We start from the raw sequence: 24,804 nt of genomic DNA, 5'->3' as shown, positions 1-24,804 counted from the left end.
TTCAAAAATAGCTGCAGTGAATCAAATGTGATGCTTACCAGATGCTTACCAGATAGTTGAACCTCAATGTTCTGCCTCTCCAACCTAAGCATTGAAAGTGTGATTTCTATAGCTGATCAGGTTGTGGCAAGATGGCTGTAACTTACAGTCTCAGTGGAATTGACAGACAGTGAAACAATCCAAATGACATCTTGCAGATCTTAGAAAGTTTTAATCAAAAACTTTGTGCAGATCTTGACAGATAAACATCAGATAAGTAAAACAAATCAGAGTATGCCTAGCTCAAGCAATATACAGGGTGGGACTAACTATACATTGCATCCTCTACATATGGAGTGAGGTAGGGACCAAATTATTAAATGCAAACAAACACACAATGCATGTATAGCATGATACCCCTAGAGTCTAGAGGTCAGTCTAAATATGGTACAATCTCCATACAAGATTAGCAAATGGATCACGATTGCCACATAGGCTTTTGATGTCATATGTGTCCATCGACAGAAAGAAACAAAAGTTCTGATAGTGTAGATAAACCAAGATTTTTATTATAAAAACCATATATAAAACTGCATATAGTAAAAAATTATTTTTATACACAAAATGTGCAAACTAAAGCTGCTACCACAAACACATGTCGTGATGTTGAATATCAGCACCAAGAAACTCAGTTACACATTTCATCCAAGGAGGACATCCCCAGGGGCCTATTAGTTTTTAGCATAGGGTTTGTGATGCCCCAAACACATGCACTGAATTCTTACCTAAATTTGGCCCTTAAACCTAACTTTGAAACTAAACCCTTTTCACACCCATGTCTAATCCCATCCCTTTAGACTCTCACATCCCCCCACCTCCTTTTATTTCTTAATATAGTACTGCTAATCCCATAGTTTAAGTCTCACAGTTTGATCATCTTTCTGTAGATGGATGTTAATACAGTAAACAGATGGCACCAATAGTCCACAGCAAAGTAGAGATTGTCAACACTGCAGGGATGAAGGCATCTCTACTTTGTTTTATGCTTCCATATTTCCTCTTCAACCAGTTGTCAGTACTGCAAATACATGTATAGACCATATGTATGTTGTAAAATTATTCCATAACTTTTTTTTTCAAAAGTTTTTTTCTTTTCTCCATACCTGCAGTAGTTTTCAGTGTCCACTTCCTACTGCCCCAATGCAGTTCTATTGCCCATCACTATGACAGATTGACTGATTGACCAGTAGAAATGTGTGGAATGGGTTGAGAAACTTCAGCACTACCTGAATGGTATCTGTCATTCTTTTTTTTATTTCGTAAAGTAACTTTAATTAAATACCATGTACATTTAAACAACTGGCTTTCAGGTTTTTGGCTGGTCAGAGTATACAATTTGCAGTAGACAAGTAGGACTGAAAAACTAGTGCACAGCACCGTGCAGAACAGGAGGTGGTTGTGGGTGGGGGGATGTCATTGGTCAAACCAATCTACAGGCAACAATGTGTCTGAGACCAATCTGAATTTATTGAGACTGGTCAGCTCAAAACTATCATCCATTCCCTTGGCCTTGCTACAGTACAAGAGAATCAGAAAAAAAATGACTTTTGAAGATGCATAAGTCTTTGCCTCCTCTTTCCAGCATTTACATATTACAAGATAATGTGTTTTGTGAATATCATTATCTTTCCCACAAAATAGTGGATTCCACTATATTGCCGCTGCATGCATTCAGTAAACGTGAAGCCAATTTTCATGTACACTCTTAATGGTTTATGATTTTGGCAACTGTTCCCATGAGCAGGTTTGCTGTTTCACCCTTTGACATATGTGCTGTATTATTTCCGTTGATTGCCAATTATCTGTTAAAAGAGATCAGGATCATGGGGAGAAAAGCCAGGGCACAGTACATGAGTGTTGTAAATTAAAGTAAAAAGCAAAGTAGACACTGTAAATGAGAATCCATTATAGTTAGAGTGGTTTTCTACATCTCAGTAATCTTACTGCTGTGTTTACTCCAAATGGAGGCAAGTACAACAGCAGAACCATCATTTTCTAAGCACGAAAAACAAACCATTCGTGACTTAATGTTTCATTTATTTATGCAGCCATGCATAATTTCATTTAGAATTTCTAGAATGGGGAAATATAAAAAAAGGTGTATTACTGTTGAAAAATGACAGAAAACATCATGTTCGAGGTATAGCTGATTTACTATTTGGAAATATTCTGCAATTAAAATGTGTTGTTCATTTTGCCAGATGCAGAATCTTATCCCTGATTTCATTTAATGAGCCATTTAAAACATTAAAGCAAAGAGATTCCAAATGCAGCAAAATGGTATAAAATGTTGCTATAGACTGTGAAGTGGATTGTATAACATGAGATAACATTACTGTATTTCTAGGTTATTCATGTAGAAAAAAATCAGATCTGCATTGCATTTAGTTATGTGAAGTAGGGCAAAAAAAGGAAAGAACATATATTTATTCAAAGTTGTACTTTAAAAAAAGAGTTGCTTCAGTTTGTAGTTTAAGAGTTGGCTTTAAAGGAAATCTGTCATAAAACATAAATGCTGCCATTTCTGACCTCTCCTTTTGAAAATGCTAGTTGTTTGGCTGCCCTGTTGCCCCCCTGGTTTATAAAGCGTTGAAATGATACACAGCCAGGCAACTAGCATATTTCGGAGAAGGCCAACAATTACAGCCCCCCTTAAGACAGAATGTATTTTGAGGCAGCATTTCTTGAAGTTTGGTTTGGTTAGGCACTTATTTTTCATGGGTTTTTGCCCACGTGTGTAGCCACCTGCCCATGCTATTGTCTGCAATGTTTATATGTTGGAGAGGAGCAACAGTGTACAGCCATGCATGTTGGGTCAAGCCACTTGCAGGAAGAAAACAGAGGTGAGCAAAGGTGAAAAGCTTACTAATGGTGTAAAGGGGGTTTTGGAAATTAAAAGTGAAGTGTAAAGGTTTTCAGTGGTTTGTTGGATTTGAGGTGCAGTGGAGTAAAGTGGGGTGTAGAGGTGAGCAATGGCATGCAGAATTTAGTAAAGATGGAATATGGGTGCAGTGGTGTGAAGAAGGTGCAGAGGTTAGTGTGGCGCAATGGTGGAAAAGGAGTGCAGAGATAAGCTTGTTCTGGATGAGCAGTAGAGAAGTGACTGGTGGACTAGGTGTACAGAGGTGAATGGTGAACAAGGGGTGCATGGGTTGCAGAGGTGTTAGGTAGATAAAAGGTTCGGAGGTGAGCAGTGAGCAAAGGGTGCAAAGGTTAGAAGTAGACGAGGTGTACAGAGGTAATGCGTGAGGAGGTTTGCGGTATTAGCACTCTTGTCTTTTTTTTTCTGGAAGCAGGAAAACATATGTAATGGAAGATTTTCAATTTTCAAGAATTATTATGCTAAGGTTTAAATGTGCTTTTGCCACAGTAAGTATTGCATATTTTATACATACAAGGACTGTGGCATATGTGTGCTGTGTAGGAGGGGGAGTCTAGCTCTTGTCATCAGGGGGTCAGACTGCCCAAAACAGGAAGAGGCACCCAATGAAGCCAGGATCCAAAATGGAGATGTAGGGTAGGGTGTGTGGCATCAGTGCCAGCATGGCAACGCTGGATATGGTGGGCGGGTGAAAATATGAGCACAACCTTGAATAGCAGGTAAAAGGTGAAGTTCCTTTTTTAAAACCTAATTCCAATTTTCAGTTAACTTTAGTTCATTTGGATCATATTGGTTTCATTCACTCCTGCTCAGCCATTCACAGGAAGCTTTGTATTTTATGAATGAATACAAGGCTTCCTCAGATTGGCTGAAGGGAAGATTGTGACAAAGATTCCTGTGAATGGCTAAGCAGCACTCAGTCCGGAGTGTTAATGAAGAAACTAGTTCATTTGGACCAGCTTAGTTTAACTATTTAAAGTTAAATGAAAGTAAAATTTGAGCATTAAGTAATTACATATATTCTCAGAAATCACTAAAATGTTATCATAAATGTTTATGACCTAGACATACAGAGAAAAAATGCTAATTAGTGCCAATGTTGAATATGAATATATATTTAAAAATATATATTTGTTTTTTATTTGTCAGAAATTGGCTCACATGGTGCATATGCATCAATTTGCTTTAAAAAAATAAGCATTGTAGTAATATTCTACTTTCTCTCCTCTTAACCCTTAAAGCAAGATCCATTTTGGATTCTGTCTGGTAACAGTAAGTTAGCCAGAGGAAGGGAGCCCATCCTGATTTTCTTTTACCAAAAGATTTTTATTGAAAACCTAGGGATACAGAGTGAGTCCAAAAGCTCCAGGTGAGTCATATCTAGAAAGATACAACGAACAATCGCTACACCAGAAAGCACAACGATGAATTGCGATGCAAAGATAATCAGTTAAGAATTGGGCACATTCAAAAGGGTTATGCCACTAGATAGTGGCTAAAAAGTACGGTAATATTAATCAAAAAACAGAAAGGGGTGCTCTAACTACATAACTCCAAAACAGAGAGACTATGAAATTATGATGGGGGAGGGGGAACAGAATAAAGCCTTACAGATCAGAAACAGAAAATATGGATAAGAAGAGGAAGGGGGAGGAAAGAATGGAAGAATGTGGGGAAGAGGAAGAAAGCAAAGGTGGATTTCCAACTCATACTGCCTTGGTGGTATGTCTGCTGCCATTCTGAGCTCAGTGAATTAGTACCTGGTCCTTTTAAACTACTTTTTACAACAAAAAAACAATTTTTCATTGTTGTACAAGACTGAGAGACAGCTTTATATCTAGTAAGGCAGGGTAAAAACTTCCATCAAGCTTTTTGTGTCCCCATTGAGTAGATTCCCATTTACATCCTGGTGACACAACAGAAAGTAAGGGAAAATGTCATAGAGAAGTGAAATCTACCATTGTTACAAGGACAAAAATGTGGAAGAAAATCTACAATTTTGCAGTTGTCATCGGAACAGGTGTTGTCTTTGACCTAAGGGCCTATGGCGGTGGGCCTTGTGGACTTGTGCTGATGGCATCAGTTTAACACCAGATGGAGAGGCTTCTGAGATCATTTAGAATTTAATGACAGGTACATTTGATCTGCAGTTGACTTCTATCTGGCCTACCATTGACCTGTTTCATTGGATTTTGCATTTACATAGAATTGTATGGAAATCTAAAATCCCTTGAGGCAAACAAAAACCTATTGATACACTATTGTATTGACAGCTGTTAAGTTATTATTTCCCATACATTTTTGTGCCAATGACAAAAGTTCTCTAGATAGAAAGAGTGCATATTCTCAGCTGGGGCTACAAACAGCAATAAAAAAGCATTCTCCTCAAAGCTATGTATAATATTTTGAATGAAATAATCTGATTTAAAATGTTACTAAACCCACTACAGTAAAATCAGTCTGTATATGCAGTAAAGCATGCTTGCTAAACTCACTGTAAAACCTAAGGGGTCAATCCTCTGCATTGTGTGAAAAGGTTGTTTGAACCTGTCTTCTCTGATCCTCCCCTTCTTCTCTTGTCCCCAATCCATATGCTGATAGTACAGAGCTCTAGGAGTCACTCTGCACATGCTCGGTTTAGTGTACATGGCTAGTGAGGTTTTTTTCTTTGGGAGAGTGCATGTGATCAGCACAGGACTAGTCAGCACTGTCCAGACAGAGGGTCAGGGTTTGTGCAGCCTCAAAGGACAATCAGAGCAGAATGAAAACTATTCCTACAAGCTTTAACTAGTGCTCTGCCAAACACTGATAGAAGTCACATGACTGCTATATACTGCTGATGAGAAAAGGTATTTAGCAGTTTATATTTACTAAAATAATTGCATGTCCATGTTCTGTGTCCTGTGGGAGACCAGATATTGTGAATGCAGAGTTCTGGGTTTAGTAACACTTTAATGAAGAGGTGCTTGGAAGATCAAATAAGAATAAAAGCTAAAACTGAAAAGCTTGTATTTATACAGTCCTTTCCTTACATTCATTCTTTAAATGTATCATAAACCTTCCTACCTGCACCCTGTGTTTTTCAGCTGTATACAATGTACATTAATCGTGTAGTTACATGGTGTAATTTGTTGTTCTGTGTGTACAGTCTAAAGTAGAGTAAACCTTCACATTCCTGTGTCAGGAATTTCAGTTCAAACATGAGGCATTTGGAATGGCACTGCACAGGTTAATGCATGTACTCTGTCCATAGTATAAGAACTGACACCTCCTGTGGAGAAACTAAATATCCCACAATCTCTGGGTCTCTCAGTCTACTGCTGATGCAGGTGAGAGCTACACAGTAAGTTGATCTAACTGACACACAAGCAAGCAGAACATTCACAGACACACAAAGGATTACCCTGCATCTTAAAGATGTTTAGTTTCCACTGGTACTCCCTTATTTGTGAGGAGACACACAGCAGATGGCAAGGCATGTATTAGACTGGCTGTGTGACCTGGAACAGGAAGTAGTCTTGTCTCTTTGGTGATTAGGGACCAGCTAGCTGAATCAATACATGGACATAGGGTTTTGATTGGTTATGACACTACAGACTGCAGACACAAAATGTGAGCCCATTGCTACAAGGTAAACAAACAGCACAGGGAATATAACTACATTAATACCTAGTTAAAACAATGAAAACATTTAATAAATATGTCTGTTAATATGCTGCTGACAGATAATATTCTGTATAAACACTAGCAATACAGAAACTCATTTGGTGCCTAAAAACTTTAGGAATAAAAACGCATTAAAGGTAACAAATGTAGTTTGAAAGTTAATATTTTGAAAGCTGTGATTGGTTTCAAAAATACATATTACACTTTTGAATATTCTCAAGAAAAAGAAAAGCTTTTGAAATAAATAAGATCATAGGATTCTGTTTGGTTATGAATGTGATAAGTTGTTAGTTTAAAGTCTGGCAATTCCTTTACTTGACATATTTGATGGGTACCTAAAGGCTGTGTGATCTATGGAAATTGTCAGCCGCAGAATAATTCCTCAGATATATTCTGCTGTTTCCATTCTGTTGAAAGTTCAGTATATTAACACGTTTATTATTAGACAGACTTGGGGTAAAGGGAAAATTAAAGCTGTTTATCAAACCACATTTCTTTGTCACCTGCAGCTGCTAAAACAAAATATACTCATTCTTTTGTATATGTACCACATAATGCATAGCAACGCAGAAAATTACCCAATGCATCCAGAGAGTAAAGTGACACTATAAATATGTTTAAAGATAAAAGGCTTTATAAAAGTGTCAGTAAGGTCAATAAGCCTGAAATACTGTAACGTATCTGTGCCCTCAATAATACAATAACCCTAAAAATTCTCTTCATGTTTCAGAGGGAATATACAGTATATATATATCTGCAAAAGTTTTAGGCAGGTGTAAAAAAATTGCTATAAATTAAAGTGGTTGTAAAGGCTCAAGGTTTTTCACCATCATGCATTCTATGTATGAAGGTAAAAAACCTCCTCTGTGCAGCAGCTATCCCAGCCCCCCCTAATACTCACCTAAACCCCCTCTCAATCCAGCCATGTGCACTGGAGTCACAGTAATTCCAGGACTCCCTTTCCTCATTGGTTGAGTCAACAGTGGGAGCCAATGTCAATCACAGTCAGTGAGCCAATGAGAAGAGAGAGGGGGCAGGGCCAAGCCGAATGGAGACATAGAGCAGTGGGTGCCCCCCTAGCAAGCTGCTTGCTGTGGGGGCACCCGACAGGAGGGGTACCTGAAAAGAGGAGGATCTGGGTTGCTCTGTGCAAAACCACTGCAGAGAGCAGGTAAGTATGATGTGTTTGTTATTTTAAAAAAATTAAGCCTTTAATATCACTTTAGGAAAGCCTTCAGAAATAGAAGTAATTGAACAGAAGAGAAATCTAAATCAAATCTATTTGGTGTGACCATTCTCTGCTTTCAAAACAGCATCAGTTCTTGGAATCTACTAGGTACACTTGCACACAGTTTTTGAAGGAATTCAAAATTCTTTTGTCTCTTCATGTAATCCTAGACAGACTTAATGATATTGAGATCAGGGCTCTGTGGGAGCCAATCCATCACTTTTAGGACTCCTTTTTCTTCTTCACGTGGAAGATACTACTTAACTATATTGGCTTTATGTTTGGGGTTGTTGATCTGCTGCAGAATACATTTGGGGCCAATCACATGCCTCCCTGATTTTTTATATATATACATAGAGATATATACATATATATATATATATATAAAATCTTTTTTTTTTCTTTTGTCAAAGGACTTAGTCAACAGTAATTTGTCTTCTGCAAGGATGATCATGGAAACACTTTTTTCTACAGCCTCAGCATATCAAAGGACACCTATATTGACAGGTACATATATGTGGCCATTTTTGTCCATCCTAAAATGGTAGTTGGTCAAAAGATCTCTGGGATAAAGTTGTGGACAGGCACAAGTCATCAGATGGGTACAAAAAATTTAAAATGCTTTTTCAATGCCTAGAAGCACAATGAAGTCTGTTATTAAGAAGGTGAAGGCATTTGGTACAACACAGACCCTCCCTGGATCAGGACATCACTTCACACTGGATGAAAGAGCCATGAGGAAACTGGTCAGAGAGGCTTCCAAGAGGCCTACAGCAACTCTGAAGTATTTTCAGGAAATTTTGAGTGGTCATTGTTTACATATGATAACAATATCACAAATTATCCACAAATGTGGCTTGTATGGGAGGGTTGCAAGAAAAAAGGCCACATGCAGTCACGACAGAGCTTTGCCAAAACACACCTTGAAGATTCTGAAGCCACATGGAAAAAGGTGTTACGGTCAGATGAGAATAAAATTGACACTAAACGATATGTATGGTGGAAATCCAATACAACTTATCATTCAAATAACACCATTCCTACAGTAATGCATGGAGAAGGTAATATCCAGTTATGGGGGTGTTTCTCTGCAACAGGGACTGGAGCACTTGTCTGGATAGAACGGAACAATGGATGGGGCTAAATACCATTAAATTCTTAAGGAAAATCTTTTGTCCTCTGCCAGAAAGTTGTCAATGGGAAGAAGATTTACTTTCCAACATGGCAATGACCGAAAGCACACAGCAAAAATTACCACACAGTAGTTGAAGGAGAAAAAGGTGAATGTCCTTGTATGGCCTAGTCATAGCCCAGACTTAAACCCCATTTAAAATCAGTGGGATGACTTGACTGCAGTCCATGAATGGTCACTATCAAATTTAACTGAACTCGAGCAGTTCTGCAAAGAAGAGTGGGCAAATATTGCAAAGACTAGATGTGCAGAGCTAGTAGAGACATATCCCAAAAGACTAAAGGCTGAAACTAAAGCAAAAGGTGGTTCAACAAAATACTGACACAAGGGGTGATCCTTTTTCCAACTCAGTGATTCAGTTTTTGTATTTTACTTTTTTTTTTCTGACATGTTGGTGTTATATCTTTCACTTGGATGTTACAAGTTGCACTGAGTAAATACAGCCGAATAAAACAAAAACTGTGTCTGTCTTCATTTCAGGCTGCAAAGCAACAAAATGTGATTATTTTAAAGGGGGTGATTATTTTCTATACTCACTGTATTAATACAGGTTTAAACGTCATTGTTGTGTAAAACCTAGGTTTTGTGATTTTGAAAATTAATATATAATATTCACATTTATGACTCTTTCCTAACCATGGTTTAGTCATTAAAAAAAACCCCTCTAATTACTAATGATGTTTGTTTTGCTGGAAAAAAAAGATATAGGAAGACAAGCATAATGATGCTAGTACTGTCCACTTTTGGGGTACAGTGCAGTAAAGTTGCTCTGTTGCAGCCTACTGCAGTGACAATGTACATTGCAGAAGATTGCAGCACCGACAGATGGATAAACTGATTGTCAGGAGATTTAACACAGCACAGATGTCAAGGTCCTACCTTTTCCCAGAGATTGTGCTGCTTCATGTGCTGGCATCCATCTTGGGTTTCTGCAGAGCATTGTGGGAGTCTTTAATGCCTTCAGGCCTCTGAGGTCCATCCCCCAGAGGGGTGTAGCTAATTACATATAAGCCTGTGATCCGCACATGCCCTTTGCACTTGTGTCTTGTGTCGCTACAGCTCTGTGTATACTCTTGTGACTCTCCTGGAATCTGACTCGGCTTGTGACTAGAACATTCTCTGTGTTTTCCTTTGATCTGACCTTCCGTTGCTGAACCCGGCCCGTGACCTGTGATTCTTGTCCACTGTTTCTGTACCGTTTTGTCCCGTTGTTGTCGACCCGGCCTGCCTGACTACGCTATTGTCATTCCTACCAGCTACATGCCATTGGCGGCGGCCATTGCCGCAGCCGGGGTGTCTCGGGGGTCGCGACCTGGTTCCTGGCTGCGTCAAGTCCATCCCCACCATCAGGGGCTCTGGTGAAGGGTAGCCTGGGACTTAGACTCCGCGCCCTGAGGGACTTCGGTCTGTGGGTGGTGGTTGTCGTCAGTCAGTGCGTTACCCTGCCACTAGGCCTGCCTGTCCGTTCCACAGCCCCTGCCCTGACAACATCAGTTTTATTGCTTAAAGGGTAACTAGACTTTTAAATAACTTAATTTTAACTGATCTCCATCCACATGTTAATGTACTTATCTTAGATCAGCACGCAAGCCAGTCCAGGAGTTGCAGTCTACGCCCGAATGCACTCAGGTCTTATTCATAGCTAGTGGGGATGAGTAGTACTGTATATGTATGTCTTTTCTCTATAGGACCTAATGGAAAAGCTCTGAAACAAGTGTGCACATCAGACGTTCTGATCTAGCAAGGAGCATACTTGTTGAGGTTCAGTAATTCAAAAAGCACTGAAGCCAGGAAAAGCCAGGCAAGTAGCATTTTCAGCAAGAAGTCAGCATTGGCAACTTGTAAAGTTCTCTTAATAAAGGTTTCAACACTAAGGCTACGTTCACACTAGTGTTGTGCGCAGGCGGCAAAGAGGCGTTTGGGAAGCGTTTTTACCTCTTCCCAAACGCCTCTGCCAATTCTGCACATTACAGCACATGGTGCTGTTCTAACGGGAGCGTTTGCGTCGCGTTGCGTCGCGGCAAAACGGAAGCCTCTGGTCGAGTCAGGAGGCTTTGAAGCCTCCTATTCTCGTCTATGGTGCCGCTCCGCAAACGCCCGGCCGGCATTTGCGGTGCGGTTGCGGGGCGTTTGCGGAGCGGTAACACCACTCAAACTGCATTATAGGCGTTTGTGGGGCGTTATTAACGCTCGGCAAATGCCTAGCAACCGCCGCTAAACCGCGCATGCGGCGTTTGCGGAGCGTTAAAAAACGCTCCGCAACACCGGACCAACGCTTGCCAAATGCTATAGGGGTGTTTGGCAAGCGTTGGTAAAACAGCCAAGTGTGAACGAGCCCTAAGGGGTGCATTTATAAAAAAAAAATCACATGGCTATTCACCAAGCAAAACTCCTCATACACTTGTTCTTTGTGAAAGGAGCAAAATAGAATGTTCTCCTATTTTCTCTACAGGTTGAATGTTATTTATTAATAAAAATGGTTTGGTAAAATACTTTATTATGGCCACTTGATGAAGCTGAGGATTATATTTATTTCAGTGATCTGAAACTCCATCTAGTAGCCATATTTTGATATTCCACCGAAATAAGAAGAAAAAGTGGGAGTTCTCTGACCCCTAAAATGGGATGGCTGCTCTGTTTTGTCATTTGTGAATCAAAACTGTTATTAAAGGATTTTGGACTCTTACACTTCTTTGTTTGGCCATTATACATTGGGCTGTGTACATGTGAATCTGCAAAACTGGGCCCCCTGTTTGAGGGACACCTCTTTTTGTTAAGAGAGGATTCACTATAGCCCCTATGCCTTGTTACATTCTGACTATTCTTCTGATGGTTTGAATCATATCCATTTGTTCCTTAAAATTTGCTGACATCTTCTCCCCTAAATTGCTGTGAAGCGGCCGGATTCCTATCAGTCAATAACTGATGCATAGTGTTTGCACTTATGTTGCCCTCTAGCATTCACCTATTGTGATTTACATAATTTGCCATACTGCATAGCCATGAAGGTGACACGCTGACACCACTATTTTCAAAAATGGCTGGATTAGGCAAACTAGCATCTTAGGTTAGCTTGACAGCTGTGCCCTAAGGCCAACATTTTGGTTCATATGACGTACCACATGCATTATTTGCATGACCTTTTTATTCTTAGTGTATATAAAATTTGGAATCCATCGATTCCATATGGCTATGAAATATCAAAAGTCAACTTAATTCAGTGAACGAAACGTATCTGATATCCAGCAACTGACATCTTATATCTTCAGTTTTATTAACTTTTTTTTTCAGCATCTTATTCCTTTACATCTAATAAACAAATTAAAATGTGTATGCTTTTGTTATATTTTGTTGGAATAGACTTTGTTAATCAGTATATGCATTTTTTTATATTTTAAAGATATTCCAGAAGACCCACTCATAGCAGACCAATATTATGAAGACGGCTTTGAATCATGTTCTGAAGAAAGTGATATAGAATCCACTGAGGATGAAGATGATGCACAAAAGACACAGATAACACAAACAACATATCAACAGGTGTGACAGCAATGTGACATCTACAGTTCACAAGTTGCTCAGAGCACCAGGTGGTTAGGTCAGATTTGGCCAGGCATACATAGACACCTTAGCCATATGTCTACATAAAGCTTGGTAGCAGCAGAAATGGCTATATGGTAACTGTTTGATCAGAAAAATGCAGTCATTCCTAGTCTGTATCCCCTATCTTTGCCAAGTTGACATATAATAGAGGCAAGTCTCATATTGATTGATAGCAAGAGCTATTTTAGACTTAAAGCTGAACACCAGGTGAGCATAAAAGACATAAATTAATGCAGCAATGCATTCCATAACCACTTGAGTTCTAACCTGTATATACCCCTTCATTACCAGGCCATTTTTCAGTTTGACTGACAATGAATCAGACATACAACACTGTATTCAAATGACGTTTATGTCATTTTTTGCGATATATAGTATACACTGTACCCATTCTTGGCTTGGCTTCTTCAAAGCCAAGAAGAGGGGATTCCCCCCTTGAAATGCATCAGCCATTTCCAAGTGTCTTCTTGTGTTTGGGACTTGCCCAGTGCCTTAGGTCACCCAAGACAATGATATGCTTGTGAATCTTTGTGTTTGTGAGTATACATCTGTTTTACTTTTCAAATAATCAATTAGTGCAGCACTTAGTGTATATATTAATCAATATCAGTGCCATTAACAAAGACACATACTCCCACAGCTAAAAAATATATCATATATAAAATGATAAAAATATCTGAAAATATTCTTGGAAGAGTCCTTTATCTTCATTGGATGAAAAACTAATACTATGACACCTTTAGTGCTTAATCCAACTTCGTGCTGAAAAACCACCACCAGATGTCTGCACACCTCTAGAGTATGACCGCACAATTTAATGTTCGGTCAATAAACGCCTTTTGTCCCTCAATGGGCCATATGGATTTCCTATGCGGGCTCGGAACAAACTCCACAGCTTTAATTAATCTCCTTCCATCTACCACTCCACCTCATGCAAACAGACTTGACAGAGTGCTTTATCCTTTAAAAACCTTTATTTGCATTCTATACATATGAAGTTTGCACTCATTTGTATCAGTTGCCCAATCACACCAAATGTAAACAGCATGTCAACTGAGAGAGATCAGCGGTCCTGTGCAATACTGCTGCTACTGCTGATTAGATAGCCACATTCATTAAGCCAATAGAGTATCATGACGTCATCCGAGACCTCTTATGGTGCTGGTCGGTGGTAAGTGCAACTTTAAATGTTGTAGTCAATAGTGTGTCCCCCATTAAATAATGTTGACCGTTGCTGAATGCCCCATGGCATTGGTGGTCAGTGGTGTTTCCCCCCCATAACATTGGTGGTCAGTGGTGTTTCCCCCCCATAACATTGGTGGTCAGTGTGAACTCTTGATAGTCCATATGTCATGTGTGCCCCAACTTACTGCTCAGTGGTGGTCTTTGTACTCCACCTTTCTGCTCTATGTGCCCTCCTTTTGCTGGTGGTCAGTGGGAACATGTTTACTTACAGGATCAGCTGGAGAAAGAAAAAAAGCCATCTGCAGTCTACCTTAATTTGCTGTGTCTTCATGGGAGAAATTCCCCTAACTTCATGACCCAAATGAGCATATCTAAAGATTACCTGTTCTGACCTTACATAGACTTCACATGCTGTGTGCTTGTTCAGGGGTAAATCAGAGTGTAATTAAGCCAACTAACATACTGTATTCAGAAGCAATGGCAATTCTTATTTTCTTAGGTTTCCCTGGGGAAAATAAGGGTTGCTAAGAGCTCCACTTATAGGCTGCAAAATGTAAATATGGAATAATAATATGCAGTGTTTCATGTTTACTTAATTAAAACAAAAACTATACATTTGCATTATCCCCTTCGCATCTGTAGGAAGTTGGAATCTCCATGACCAGGCAAAATGCTTTTGTTTTAGTTAAACCTAACTACTTTACTGCTTAAAGTGAGTTTCAGACCTATGAAACTTTCATTTTGTTTCTTAAACACCAAGGTTTTGTAACATTGGAAAATGGACAAGATAAAAATACCTCTAAAATAATTGTCCTAGAGCAGCAAACTCCTCAGAGGTCTGAAGAAGGAGCCTACTGAGCATGCTCTGAAACGCGTTACTGCCCCCTTCATCTCCTATATCCAACTCTGCTCTCCAAGCCTCATTTTATTGCACAGGCACATCCTGGGCTCTACTTCCTGATCCTATAGATAGAGTTTGCTGCTGGACGGCTGGATGTCCCACCTGGATCTTATTACACCACACAATGAGTCTTTTTAACTATGTATTCTGTAAGTGCAATTTATCTATTGTTTACTAATAAATTGTCAACACTGCACTTAGAGGTGCCTTCCTCTCTCTTTTTCAACCTCTCTGCGTATGATTGATACATTGGAGAAAATAGTCTGAATAACCCAGGCTGGTCAACCCCTATACTTCTGAATAGCCAGGAGGAGCTAAATAGAAACAAAGAAATAGAATGTAAAACAGAAACATTGTTTTATAATCTAGAGAACTAAAAAATACAATAATTTATTCACACACTATGCCACCTTTGCTACTGCTCTGCTTGAGTCATTTTAATCATAAAATTACTGCTAAAAGTCCAACGATCTCATTTGTGTGCTCTAGGACAATTATTTTAGATTGTCAATACTGCACTTAGAGGCACTTTCCTCTCTCTTTTTCATGTTGCTGCATTAGAGCCTTGCTTCCACTCTAGGAAGAGCTGCCTCAGTGTTACTGCTCCCATCCATCCATCCATCCATTCCTGATATCCATCTGGCACCTTTATCCTACAGATACAGAGGTTGGGCTCTAACAAGTGCGCCCTATATAATATACATACGCAGAGAGGTTGTCTGTCATTCATTAGTTATAGTAAAATGGTATTTTAGTGTCCCTCATGTTAAAATAGAGATGTTCAAAATAATAATAGAGATTGTTAATTAGCCGAGATGGGTAAGGCTAAATATTTGGATTGCATGTGAATGGGAAATGTGGCTTTGAAATTGAAATAAATAAGGCTTAAATTATACCTCTAGACTTCTACATGTTGGCCATCAGGTCCTATGCTAATGGCAATGCAGGTGAGCTATGGCACAGGCAATACAATGTAGGGTGACCTTCAGGAAAAGAGACAGCAATATGTCAATGGGAAGACCCACATTTCACAGAACAGAAACAAAGTCAAGATTGAGGTGCATGCGCATGAGCAAAGGGAGCTGGTGACATGGCTTGGTGGTTGCGCTGTGGCTGACACATTTACATGCATGCGCGGTTTTAAGAGAAATTGGCAATATGGCAGTAAGTGGCCTTTCACATCGCTACAACACATATGTGGGTTAGTGGCCTTTCATGTTGCTAGAACATCAGCAGTATATCAGTAATAATTAATGTGTGCGTGGTAGCGAGCAACTTTTCATGATTGCCACCATGTATGCATTGACTATTGCTGACATATTTACTGACATACTGACAATACTGTGCATGCGCTGTAGTAAAAGACCGTGGGCTTGTGTCGATGGCCAATTCAATGAGCTTTCAGGTACATTTAGTATGCCATGCATGAGTCATACTTATGATATGCTTTCTGTGTGACATTTAGCAACATCAAAACATTAAAACAAAATCAAACAAAGCAGTGGAAATACAGAGAACGTATCCCCCAAATTGAGCAGATCTGCACCAGCATATAGTATCAGTTGATAAAAGTATTACTTTATAGTCATTACTTATTTTCAGATGCAGAAAACTAATGCAATGGTAAAAGCTTTACTATTTGACCAGACCAAGCATAATGAAACATTAGGAAATGATCTAGTACTAACCATTCCTTCCTATGTGCTTCCTTAGTTCCTTGTGTTGATTATCTCGTACATGTCTGTTAAGTGATGCATTGTCTGTAACATCACAGCAGGATATTGATAAGCTGTCAGTTTGGTGCTTGAGTGAGTTAGAGAGAGTCCTCCATACAGCACATTTCACTAAATAATGCATGAATAGCCATTTGCTGTTTTATTTAACTTTGTTAACGTTTCATTGTTGTTATGCTATTTGTATACAGTATTTATATATTTATGTATTTGGAAAAAATACAGTTGGTCAATCTCAATAACGTTTCCTGTCTGCAAGCCCTATAAGTTAAGAGGCTCAATGCACATGTGTTATTTTGGATAATGATGTTTTCTTCAGCCATGTAATTTCCCTGCCGTATACTAATGTCAAGAGGTCTGCACCTTCCACAGATACCTTTCCATTGCTGTTTAGAAAAGTTGATTTTGACCAATAGTTATAATGCAAACAAATAATGCTACAAGTAACATCTGTAAATGCAGCTATGTGTCCAAGAAGAGGAGAAAGGCCAAGGGGGAACTTCACCATATGGAAAGGGAAATTCAATATATGCTGGAAATACTCTTTAATAAGGTAGTGCAAAGTGTAGTGATGGCATGGAAAGAATAGTAATCTGTAGTACCAATGAAAGATGATTGCTAAGTTACTTACTTTTAACATTTTAGCCCAACAATTCTCTCCTTTATGTAATTCTATTAGTAAAATATGATTTTGGAACAATAACCTGAACTGTTTCATCCATGTCATAGCTGTATGCTTTGGGATAATGTGCATCATTATGATTTTGTAAAGTAGTACATATGAAAAATGGAGAAATGTATGCTTAGGCATTGTAGGTGTAGCACAACCCTCGTAAGGGTTTTTTTTTTGTCCAGGTTTCCCCTTCTTTGTCTCACAGCCAGGTACAAGGTATTTTCCACAGCCAGGTATACACACTCTTTTGCTCATTGTCTTTAATGGTCAGTCTAGGGGATGTTTGTTTTTTGGAGTTGTATTGTAGAACTGGGGATAAGGATAGGGAATTCAGTAGGATAGTCCAAAATTAGAACTATTTACACTGAGGACATCTAACTGATCTCTTAGTTGAGCACTATTGAAGTCCTGGCTAAAAACAGATAGTGGACTTCTCTTTAGTTTGTAGCAACAAGTAGTTTAGGGGTGAGCAAAGTCCCTTTTTCAGTTTTAGTAGTTATAGGGCTGATCTCCTCAGGTACAAGCCAGTATCAGCCCAAAGGTAACATAGGTGAGCAAAGTCCTTTGCAGTAGCAACAATTGGACAAGCTCTTCAGAACGCTAGCCAGTGTTCCCTTTCCTTTTCAGACCCACGCTGACTATCAAACACCAGGGGTGTAGCAAGCACACAGAGTCCCCAGATTCCCCAATGTCTGTACTCACAAAGCCCAAGGATAAAATGGTTGCCTCCTTCCAATCTTCCAAGCGAAACCTTGTAACAGTGTTACCAGACAAAGCTTTGGCAGACAGCTCCCCTCAGTCAGCTTACTGTAGAACCAGGGTCACTTTCTCTGAATTCAGGCCCTCAGGTCAAGCTACCTGAGTCCGCATGGCAGCCAGTGCAAGGTGAGGCAAGCCTGCCTCAAGGCTGGCTTGGTTCAATCCTCTCCCGGGAAAGACACTGAACCTATGTGCTCACAGAACATAAATACCACTCCCAGCATGCAATGGGACTTCCCTCCCCTGCAATTGGCCAGGACTGTATCCATTTTCATGTTGTTCATTTGCCTAGTTCCCTCCCAGGTTCTGGAAAGATCTCATAGCTTCCTGAAGACGGGCAGAATTTAAGGCAAATTCAGCAGCACCAGAGCATCATGAGCAGAGCTGACTAATCCATGACAGCATTCTGTTAAGCAGAGAGCCCAACTAGATTTTCCTAACAGTCTCTCTGTTAAGCAGAGAAATACAGTTATATTTATTGTATAGATTGGTACTGTGCAACGGTGAGGACTGCTGCTGATACCTATCACACTCTAGCTAGAATGTGTGAAGTACACATAAACAGCACTAGACCCCTATGTTTATATGTTTATGTGTACAGTTTTACTTAACCTAACTTTACAAATCCTAGCACCTATCTAGGAAGGTGCTACATAGGGAATTGCCATTAACTATAGAAGGATCTCCCCACCACCACCTCCATCTCCTTTCAGGTTATTTAGATATGAGACTGCAGGGGGCAGGAAAGCACTCTGAGCAACTTGTACTTAGACAGTGGTCTCTAAGATCAAGAAGTACCTTCCAGTTAGGGTAAGTGCCTAAATTGATGAGCAGATATCGGAAACTGCTTCAGTTTAGTGGTTCAATGATTCTTAGAAGTCAGAGGGATGCCATCTGTAGCAAACATGCACCTATCAATGAACTATTAATGATCTCAGAAGTGTCTCAAACTTATCAAAAATGCAAGCAGAATGCACCTGGATTCAAAGGGCATTTGCCCATGGACATAAGCCCAAAACCAGTTATTCTAATGCTGGTGGATCAGCATGGAGGATTATGAAATGGAAGCAGAAACTTAGGGGTTGATCTACTAAAGGCAAATAGAATGTTCACTTTGCAAGGGAAGTTGCATTCTGCAAGGGAGTTTGTCCTAGAGCTTAGTGAATGAGGTGAGGCTCTGCTGATGTCCACCATCCAGTCATGTGCAAGCCTTTCCCTTTCATGCAATAGGATATTCTTTTCAAAGTGAAACTTCACCAAATTCACTAAACGCTGAGACATATTCCTTTACAATGTGCAGCTTTCCCTGCAAATTGAACAGCCTGTTTGTCTTTAGTAACTCAGCCTCTAAGTGTCAGATCTTGTAAAAGAAACAGACCAAAGAAAATATTCATGCTTTCTGTCTGGGAAACATGGGACTCTGTAGGAATGTGACAGGGAGAAAAAAATGGGGTACAGATGTGTGTGAAACAAATCTCAATGGTGTTGAAACATGCAGAGTCTATCCTCTCAGAGGGGACAATGAAAGTAGAAATTATCTAGTGTATTTTCTATTTCATAACATACAAATTCTCTATGAAAAGAACATTTGTCTTCTTAAGAGAAGTATGGACTTAAAAAAAAAATCACCTAGGTGGATGCAGCATTGATCCGATGCTGAATCTTTCCCCCGCTGGCTCTGCAATGAGAACTGAGCGATTAAACACTGCTGATTGTTCAGTTCTCCCCCTCCACTCTGAGCAGAGCCTTGACTGTCAATCACTGGCTCTCTGCTCTGCCCCTCCAGCTCTCATTGCATGGTTAGGGTGGGAAGGGGAGGGAGTAGCTGGCTCAGCCTCCCAGCGGTGCAGGTGAAAGGCTGAGCCAAGTACCAGTTCAGGCTTCTGGGTGGATCTTGACCATATGGTCAGGATCTTTTCACAGCCTGGACTTGCTGAGTGACGTCAGCTGACAGAGAACTTTAGCCCTCTGTCAGGTGAAAACAGATCACAGGAGTGCAGAATGAACTGCACTCCTGTGACATACAGGAGATGTACAGCCAAAGCTTTTGCTGTACTTCTCCTGTAAAGAGTATGTAAATCCTAACAAAGAAATGTAATCCATTTTGGTCTGATAAATATACCATTGAAAGTATCTTGTTAGATTTGTTTGATAAATGAAAAACATACCTATTGATCTTGCCAGAATAAGTATTATCTTCGTACTGTAATGCATTGCTAATGATTAATCAGTGTGGCTGTTTTCTTGTAATCAACAGGACACCGATATCAATGCTATGATATTGAAATTGGAAAGTGTGCTGGCTTCCAGCTGTACAGGTAAGTTGCTCCATAAGTCTGATGGAAAACATATTTTGTGTCAACATATCGAAACACATAGCTGACTATACATTTACCAATACTGTAATTATCATAGTTAATATTGTTTAACCACTTTCTGACCGGCCGTTGCATATAAACGGCCGGAGGGTGGCAGTGCAGGGTCGGGTGGCCGTTTATAAACGGCTTCCCTGCACCCTGCTTGTGCGCGCTCCCTGGGAGCGCGCAGCACCGCGATCCGGTGCCCGCTGTGTCCTCCGGACACAGTGAAACACGGATCGTCGGACGGGACCTCTGTACGAGGTCCCGATCATGTGATCACTGCTGGGCCAATCAGTGATCACATGCAAAGTAATAAGCAAGATGTCACTTGTGACATCATTGCTTACTACGTGTGAAATCTGTGAATGATCACAGAGGTCACATGGTACAAGACTATTCACAACAGCCTTGTACCATGTGTCAAGCTGTGACCAATCACAGCTCACTCAGTACTTCTCAATGAGTGCAAGAATGCAGACAGAGAGAAAGAGAAATGATTGCTTTTACATCCTATATGGGTGTAAAAGCAATCAGTGTAAAAAAAAAAAAAAAAATCATCACCCCCCACAAGTAGTACAGTGTCACCATGGTGACACTGTACTGCTAGGGTGACAGTATGTAAAAAATAAATAAATAAATAAAAAATAATAATATAAAAAAATAAAATAAAAATGTAAAAAAAAAGTTTAAAAATTATAATTTTTGGTTATAAACTAATTTGGATTTTTTTTTTTTACTAAAAAGATAACGGAATAAGTTTTGGTAAAGATTTATGATGAAATATTATTTATTTGCAAAATTTTATAAAAAAAACGTTTTGTACTTTTTCATTTACATAGCAAAAAAAATAAAAATCCCAGCGGTGAATAAATACCACCAAAATAAAGCTTTATCTGTGTCAAAAAAATGGTAAAAAATTAATTTGGGTACAGTGTTGCATGACCGCGCAATTGTCATTCAAAGTGTGATAGCGCTGAAAGCTGAAAATTGCCCTGGTCAGGAAGGGGGTAAAAGTGTCCGGTCTGAAAGTGGTTAAATGAGATTTTTTTCCGTAAGATGCAGCCAGCTAAAGACGACCAAGATAGCAGCGTGTGATACTCTGTATGGTACCCAAGCAGTGGATTGCAGTTGGACCACGATATAATCGCTTTGGGGGTGAGTATGTGTATGGAAGAGAACACAGCACTACAGGCAAAAGGGAAAAAAACATAGGCTGGGGTGGGGAGAGTTTAGTGTTGCTTTAAGGGGAGCTATTGGTGCTCAGCATAGTAGGTAAGTAAATAAAGGTGGCAGCATAGAAGGTAAGTAAATAAAGGTTCCTGGGCTTAAAAAGAATTAAATGTTGGGCTATTAGTATAGTAAATTATTATTTTTTCCATACCCGGAGTTCAACTTTAAATCAGAAAAACAAAAGAAATTTCAGAAAGACATTTATTTCAGAAGACACATTTTTCTTCAGCTGCACACCTAATGATGTAATAGAAATCTAGTTAAGGAGGGAATTACTAGGGAAAGTCCAAGGTAAGTGCTGAAGGCATTAAATGGAAAATGAGACTGAATCTATAATGGAATACTTATAAACTAATCATGGAAATTTTGAACCATACCTTTAAAACAGGCATTTTGGAGTAATCTTCTAAAGTCCTAATATATCTGTGGTCATAGGTGGCTATTTAAAAGTCCCATCTCGAGATTTTTCTCTTATTCTTTGTACCCTTAAAGGGTCATTACACCTTTATAATAAAATTTAAAAACCAGTCAAGGGGCCTCAGTAATTTAAAAGTCATTGTGCGGTGTAGAGAAATTAGAAACCTGTAGGCTAATTGTGGCTTCCACAAAGCCTGGCTAGAAAAAGTAGCATTCTCAGAGAACGGCACTGCATACAGTGAAGGAAATAAGTATTTGATCCCTTGCTGATTTTGAGTTTTTGCCCACTCACAAAGAAATGATCAGTCTAAAAATCGAATGGTAGGTGTATTGTAACATTGAGAGACAGAATAGCAACAAAAAATTCAAATGAAATGCATGTCTAACAAATTATGCACTGATTTGCATGCTCATGAGGGTAATAAGTGTTTGATCCCCTTCACAAAACATGACTTAGTACTTGGTGGCAAATCCCTTGTTGGCAATCACAGAGGTCAGACATTTCCTGTAGTTGGCCACCAGGTTTGCACACATCTCAGGAGGGATTTTGGCCCACTTCTCTTGGCAGATCCTCTCCAAGTCATTAAGGTTTGGTGGCTGACATTTGGCAACTCAAACTTTCAGCTCCCTCCACAGATTTTCAATCGGATCAAGATCTGGAGACTGGCCAGGACCTTAATGTGCTTCTTCTTGAGCCACTTGTTTTTTTGCCCTGGCCGTGTGTTTTGGGTCACTGTCATGCTGGAACACCCATCCACGACCTATTTTCAATGCCCTGGCTGAAGGAAGAAGGTTCTCACCCAAGATTTGATGGTACATTGCCTCGTCCATTGTCCTTTTGATGCGGTGCAGTTGTCCTGTCCCCTTAGCAGAAAAGCACCCCCAAAGCAGAATGTTTCCACCACCATGTTTGACAGTTGGGATGGTGTTCTTGGGGTCATAGGCAGCATTCCTCCTCCTCCAAACATGGCGAGTTGAGTTGATGCCAAAGAGCTCGATTTTGGTTTCATCTGACCACAACACTTTCAACCAGTCCTCCTCTGCATCATTCAGATGTTCCGTGGCAAACTTGAGACGGGCCTGGACATGTGCTTTCTTGAGCAGAGGAACCTTGTGGCACTGCAGGATTTCAATCCTTGTCAGCGTAGTGTGTTACCAAATGTTTTCTTGGTGACTGTGGTCCCAGCTGCCTGGAGATCATTGACGAGATCCTCACATGTAGTTCTGGGATGATTCCTCACTGTTCTTATGATCATTGGCACTCCATGAGGTGAGATCTTGCATGGTGCATCAGACCTAGGGAGACTGACAGTTGTTTTGTGTTTCGTCCATTTGCGAATGATTGCAGCAACTGTTGTTACCTTCCCACCAAGCTGCTTGGCGATAGTTTGGTAGCCCAGTCCAGCCTTGTGTAGGTCTACAATCTTGTCCCTGACATCCTTGGACAGCTTTTTGGTCTTTGCCATGGTGGAGAGTTTGGAATCTGATTGTTTGATTGCTTCTGTGGACTTGTGTCTTTTATACAGGTAACAAAATGAGATTAGCAGCACTCCCTTTAAGAGACTGCTTCTAATCTCAGCTTGTTACTTGTATGAAAGACACCTGGTAGCCAAAAATCCTGCTGAATGATAGGGGATCAAATACTTATTTCCATCATGAACAAGCAAATCAGTGCATAATTTGTTAGACATGCATTTCTTTGTGAGTGGGCAAACATTCAAAATCAGCAGTGGATCAAATACTTATTTCCTTTACTGTATAAGTTAGGGCAGGTAGTGCACTGAGTGCACCTCTACCATCAAAGGAAAAAGCGTAGAGCAACTATGTTGCTTGTCCACAAACCTGCATTTGCACCGTGCACTCTCCCCTGTTCACAAATTAGCACATGTGCAGGGTGCTTATCCTCCTCCTTTCACAGCAGTACCAAGGGTGGGAGAGTGCACTGAACATGTGCTGATTTGCAGAGGAGCAATACAGCAGCTCCACTGTCATAACTTGGCCGTGTATTCCTGCTTTCGAAACATTCCTATTGGCCCATCACTATGAGCATGGGGCAAGATGGGGTGGGCAGGCTTTGACACTATCATGAAATGTTGGAGCTTTTCAGGATTCACTTGTACTGACAAAAGGCTGCTGCAGGTATATCTAGGTGTTGTATTTTATACCTGACAGCAGCTGTTTTTCTTTGGGGTGATACACAACCCATATTAGTATGTAAGCATTACATTTTTTATTCTATTGCAATACAAGGGCATCTCAAGTATTTTTTTTTTTCTATCAACATAGAAGAAAGAATTTGTATGTAATACCTTTATTCATCCTGTCTGTTTATTTTTATCCCTGAAGTGTTACTTTTGTATCCAGTAAGAGAAGATTCCTGGTGTTCTTCTTACTTTGTTTTAGCCATGGTGCTGATTGCTCATACCTTTTTTAATAAACATGCAATAAAGATAAATTCCAAATTTTTACTATCTCATAAAAAATTACCAAAATACCTCCTAATTTCTTTAATTGCTTGTGAATATGATCATGAGAGTACATATTTATTTATTTATGTACAGGTGAAACTCAAAAAATTATAATATCGTGCAAAAGTTCATTTATTTCAGTAATGCAACTTAAAAGGTGAAACTAATATATGAGATAGACTCATTACATGCAAAGGAAGATAGTTCAAGCCGTGATTTGTCATAATTGTGATGATTATGGCTTACAGCTCATGAAAACTCCAAATCCACAATCTCAGAAAATTAGAATATTGTGAAAAGGTGCAATATTTTAGGCTCAAAGTGTCACACTCTAATCAGCTAATTAAGCCATAACACCTGCAAAGGGTTCCTGAGCCTTTAAATGGTCTCTCAGTCTGGTTCAGTAGGAATCACAATCATGGGAAAGACTGCTGACCTGACAGTTGTGCAGAAAACTATCATTGACACC

The 24,804-nt window shown here is 39.7% G+C and overlaps 1 protein-coding gene across 1 annotated transcript in view; it reads left to right on the top strand.

Moving 5' to 3' along the window:
• Window positions 1-24,804, top strand: part of NEK11 (NIMA related kinase 11) — a 378,537-nt gene that overhangs the window by 318,495 nt on the left and 35,238 nt on the right. The window contains exons 13-14 of the mRNA XM_089652057.1: window positions 12,407-12,546; window positions 20,118-20,178. Coding sequence (XP_089508183.1) covers window positions 12,407-12,546; window positions 20,118-20,178 — 201 coding nt within the window. The remainder of the gene's footprint in view (window positions 1-12,406; window positions 12,547-20,117; window positions 20,179-24,804) is intronic.

Source organism: Staurois parvus, unplaced genomic scaffold, assembly GCF_062004578.1.
Source record: "Staurois parvus isolate SC_StPar_1 unplaced genomic scaffold, SC_StPar_1.0 ptg000670l, whole genome shotgun sequence".
Taxonomy (NCBI): Eukaryota; Metazoa; Chordata; class Amphibia; order Anura; family Ranidae; genus Staurois; species Staurois parvus.
The sequence above is the reverse complement of the archived record's forward strand: the minus strand, read 5'-3'. Positions and strand labels throughout refer to the sequence as shown.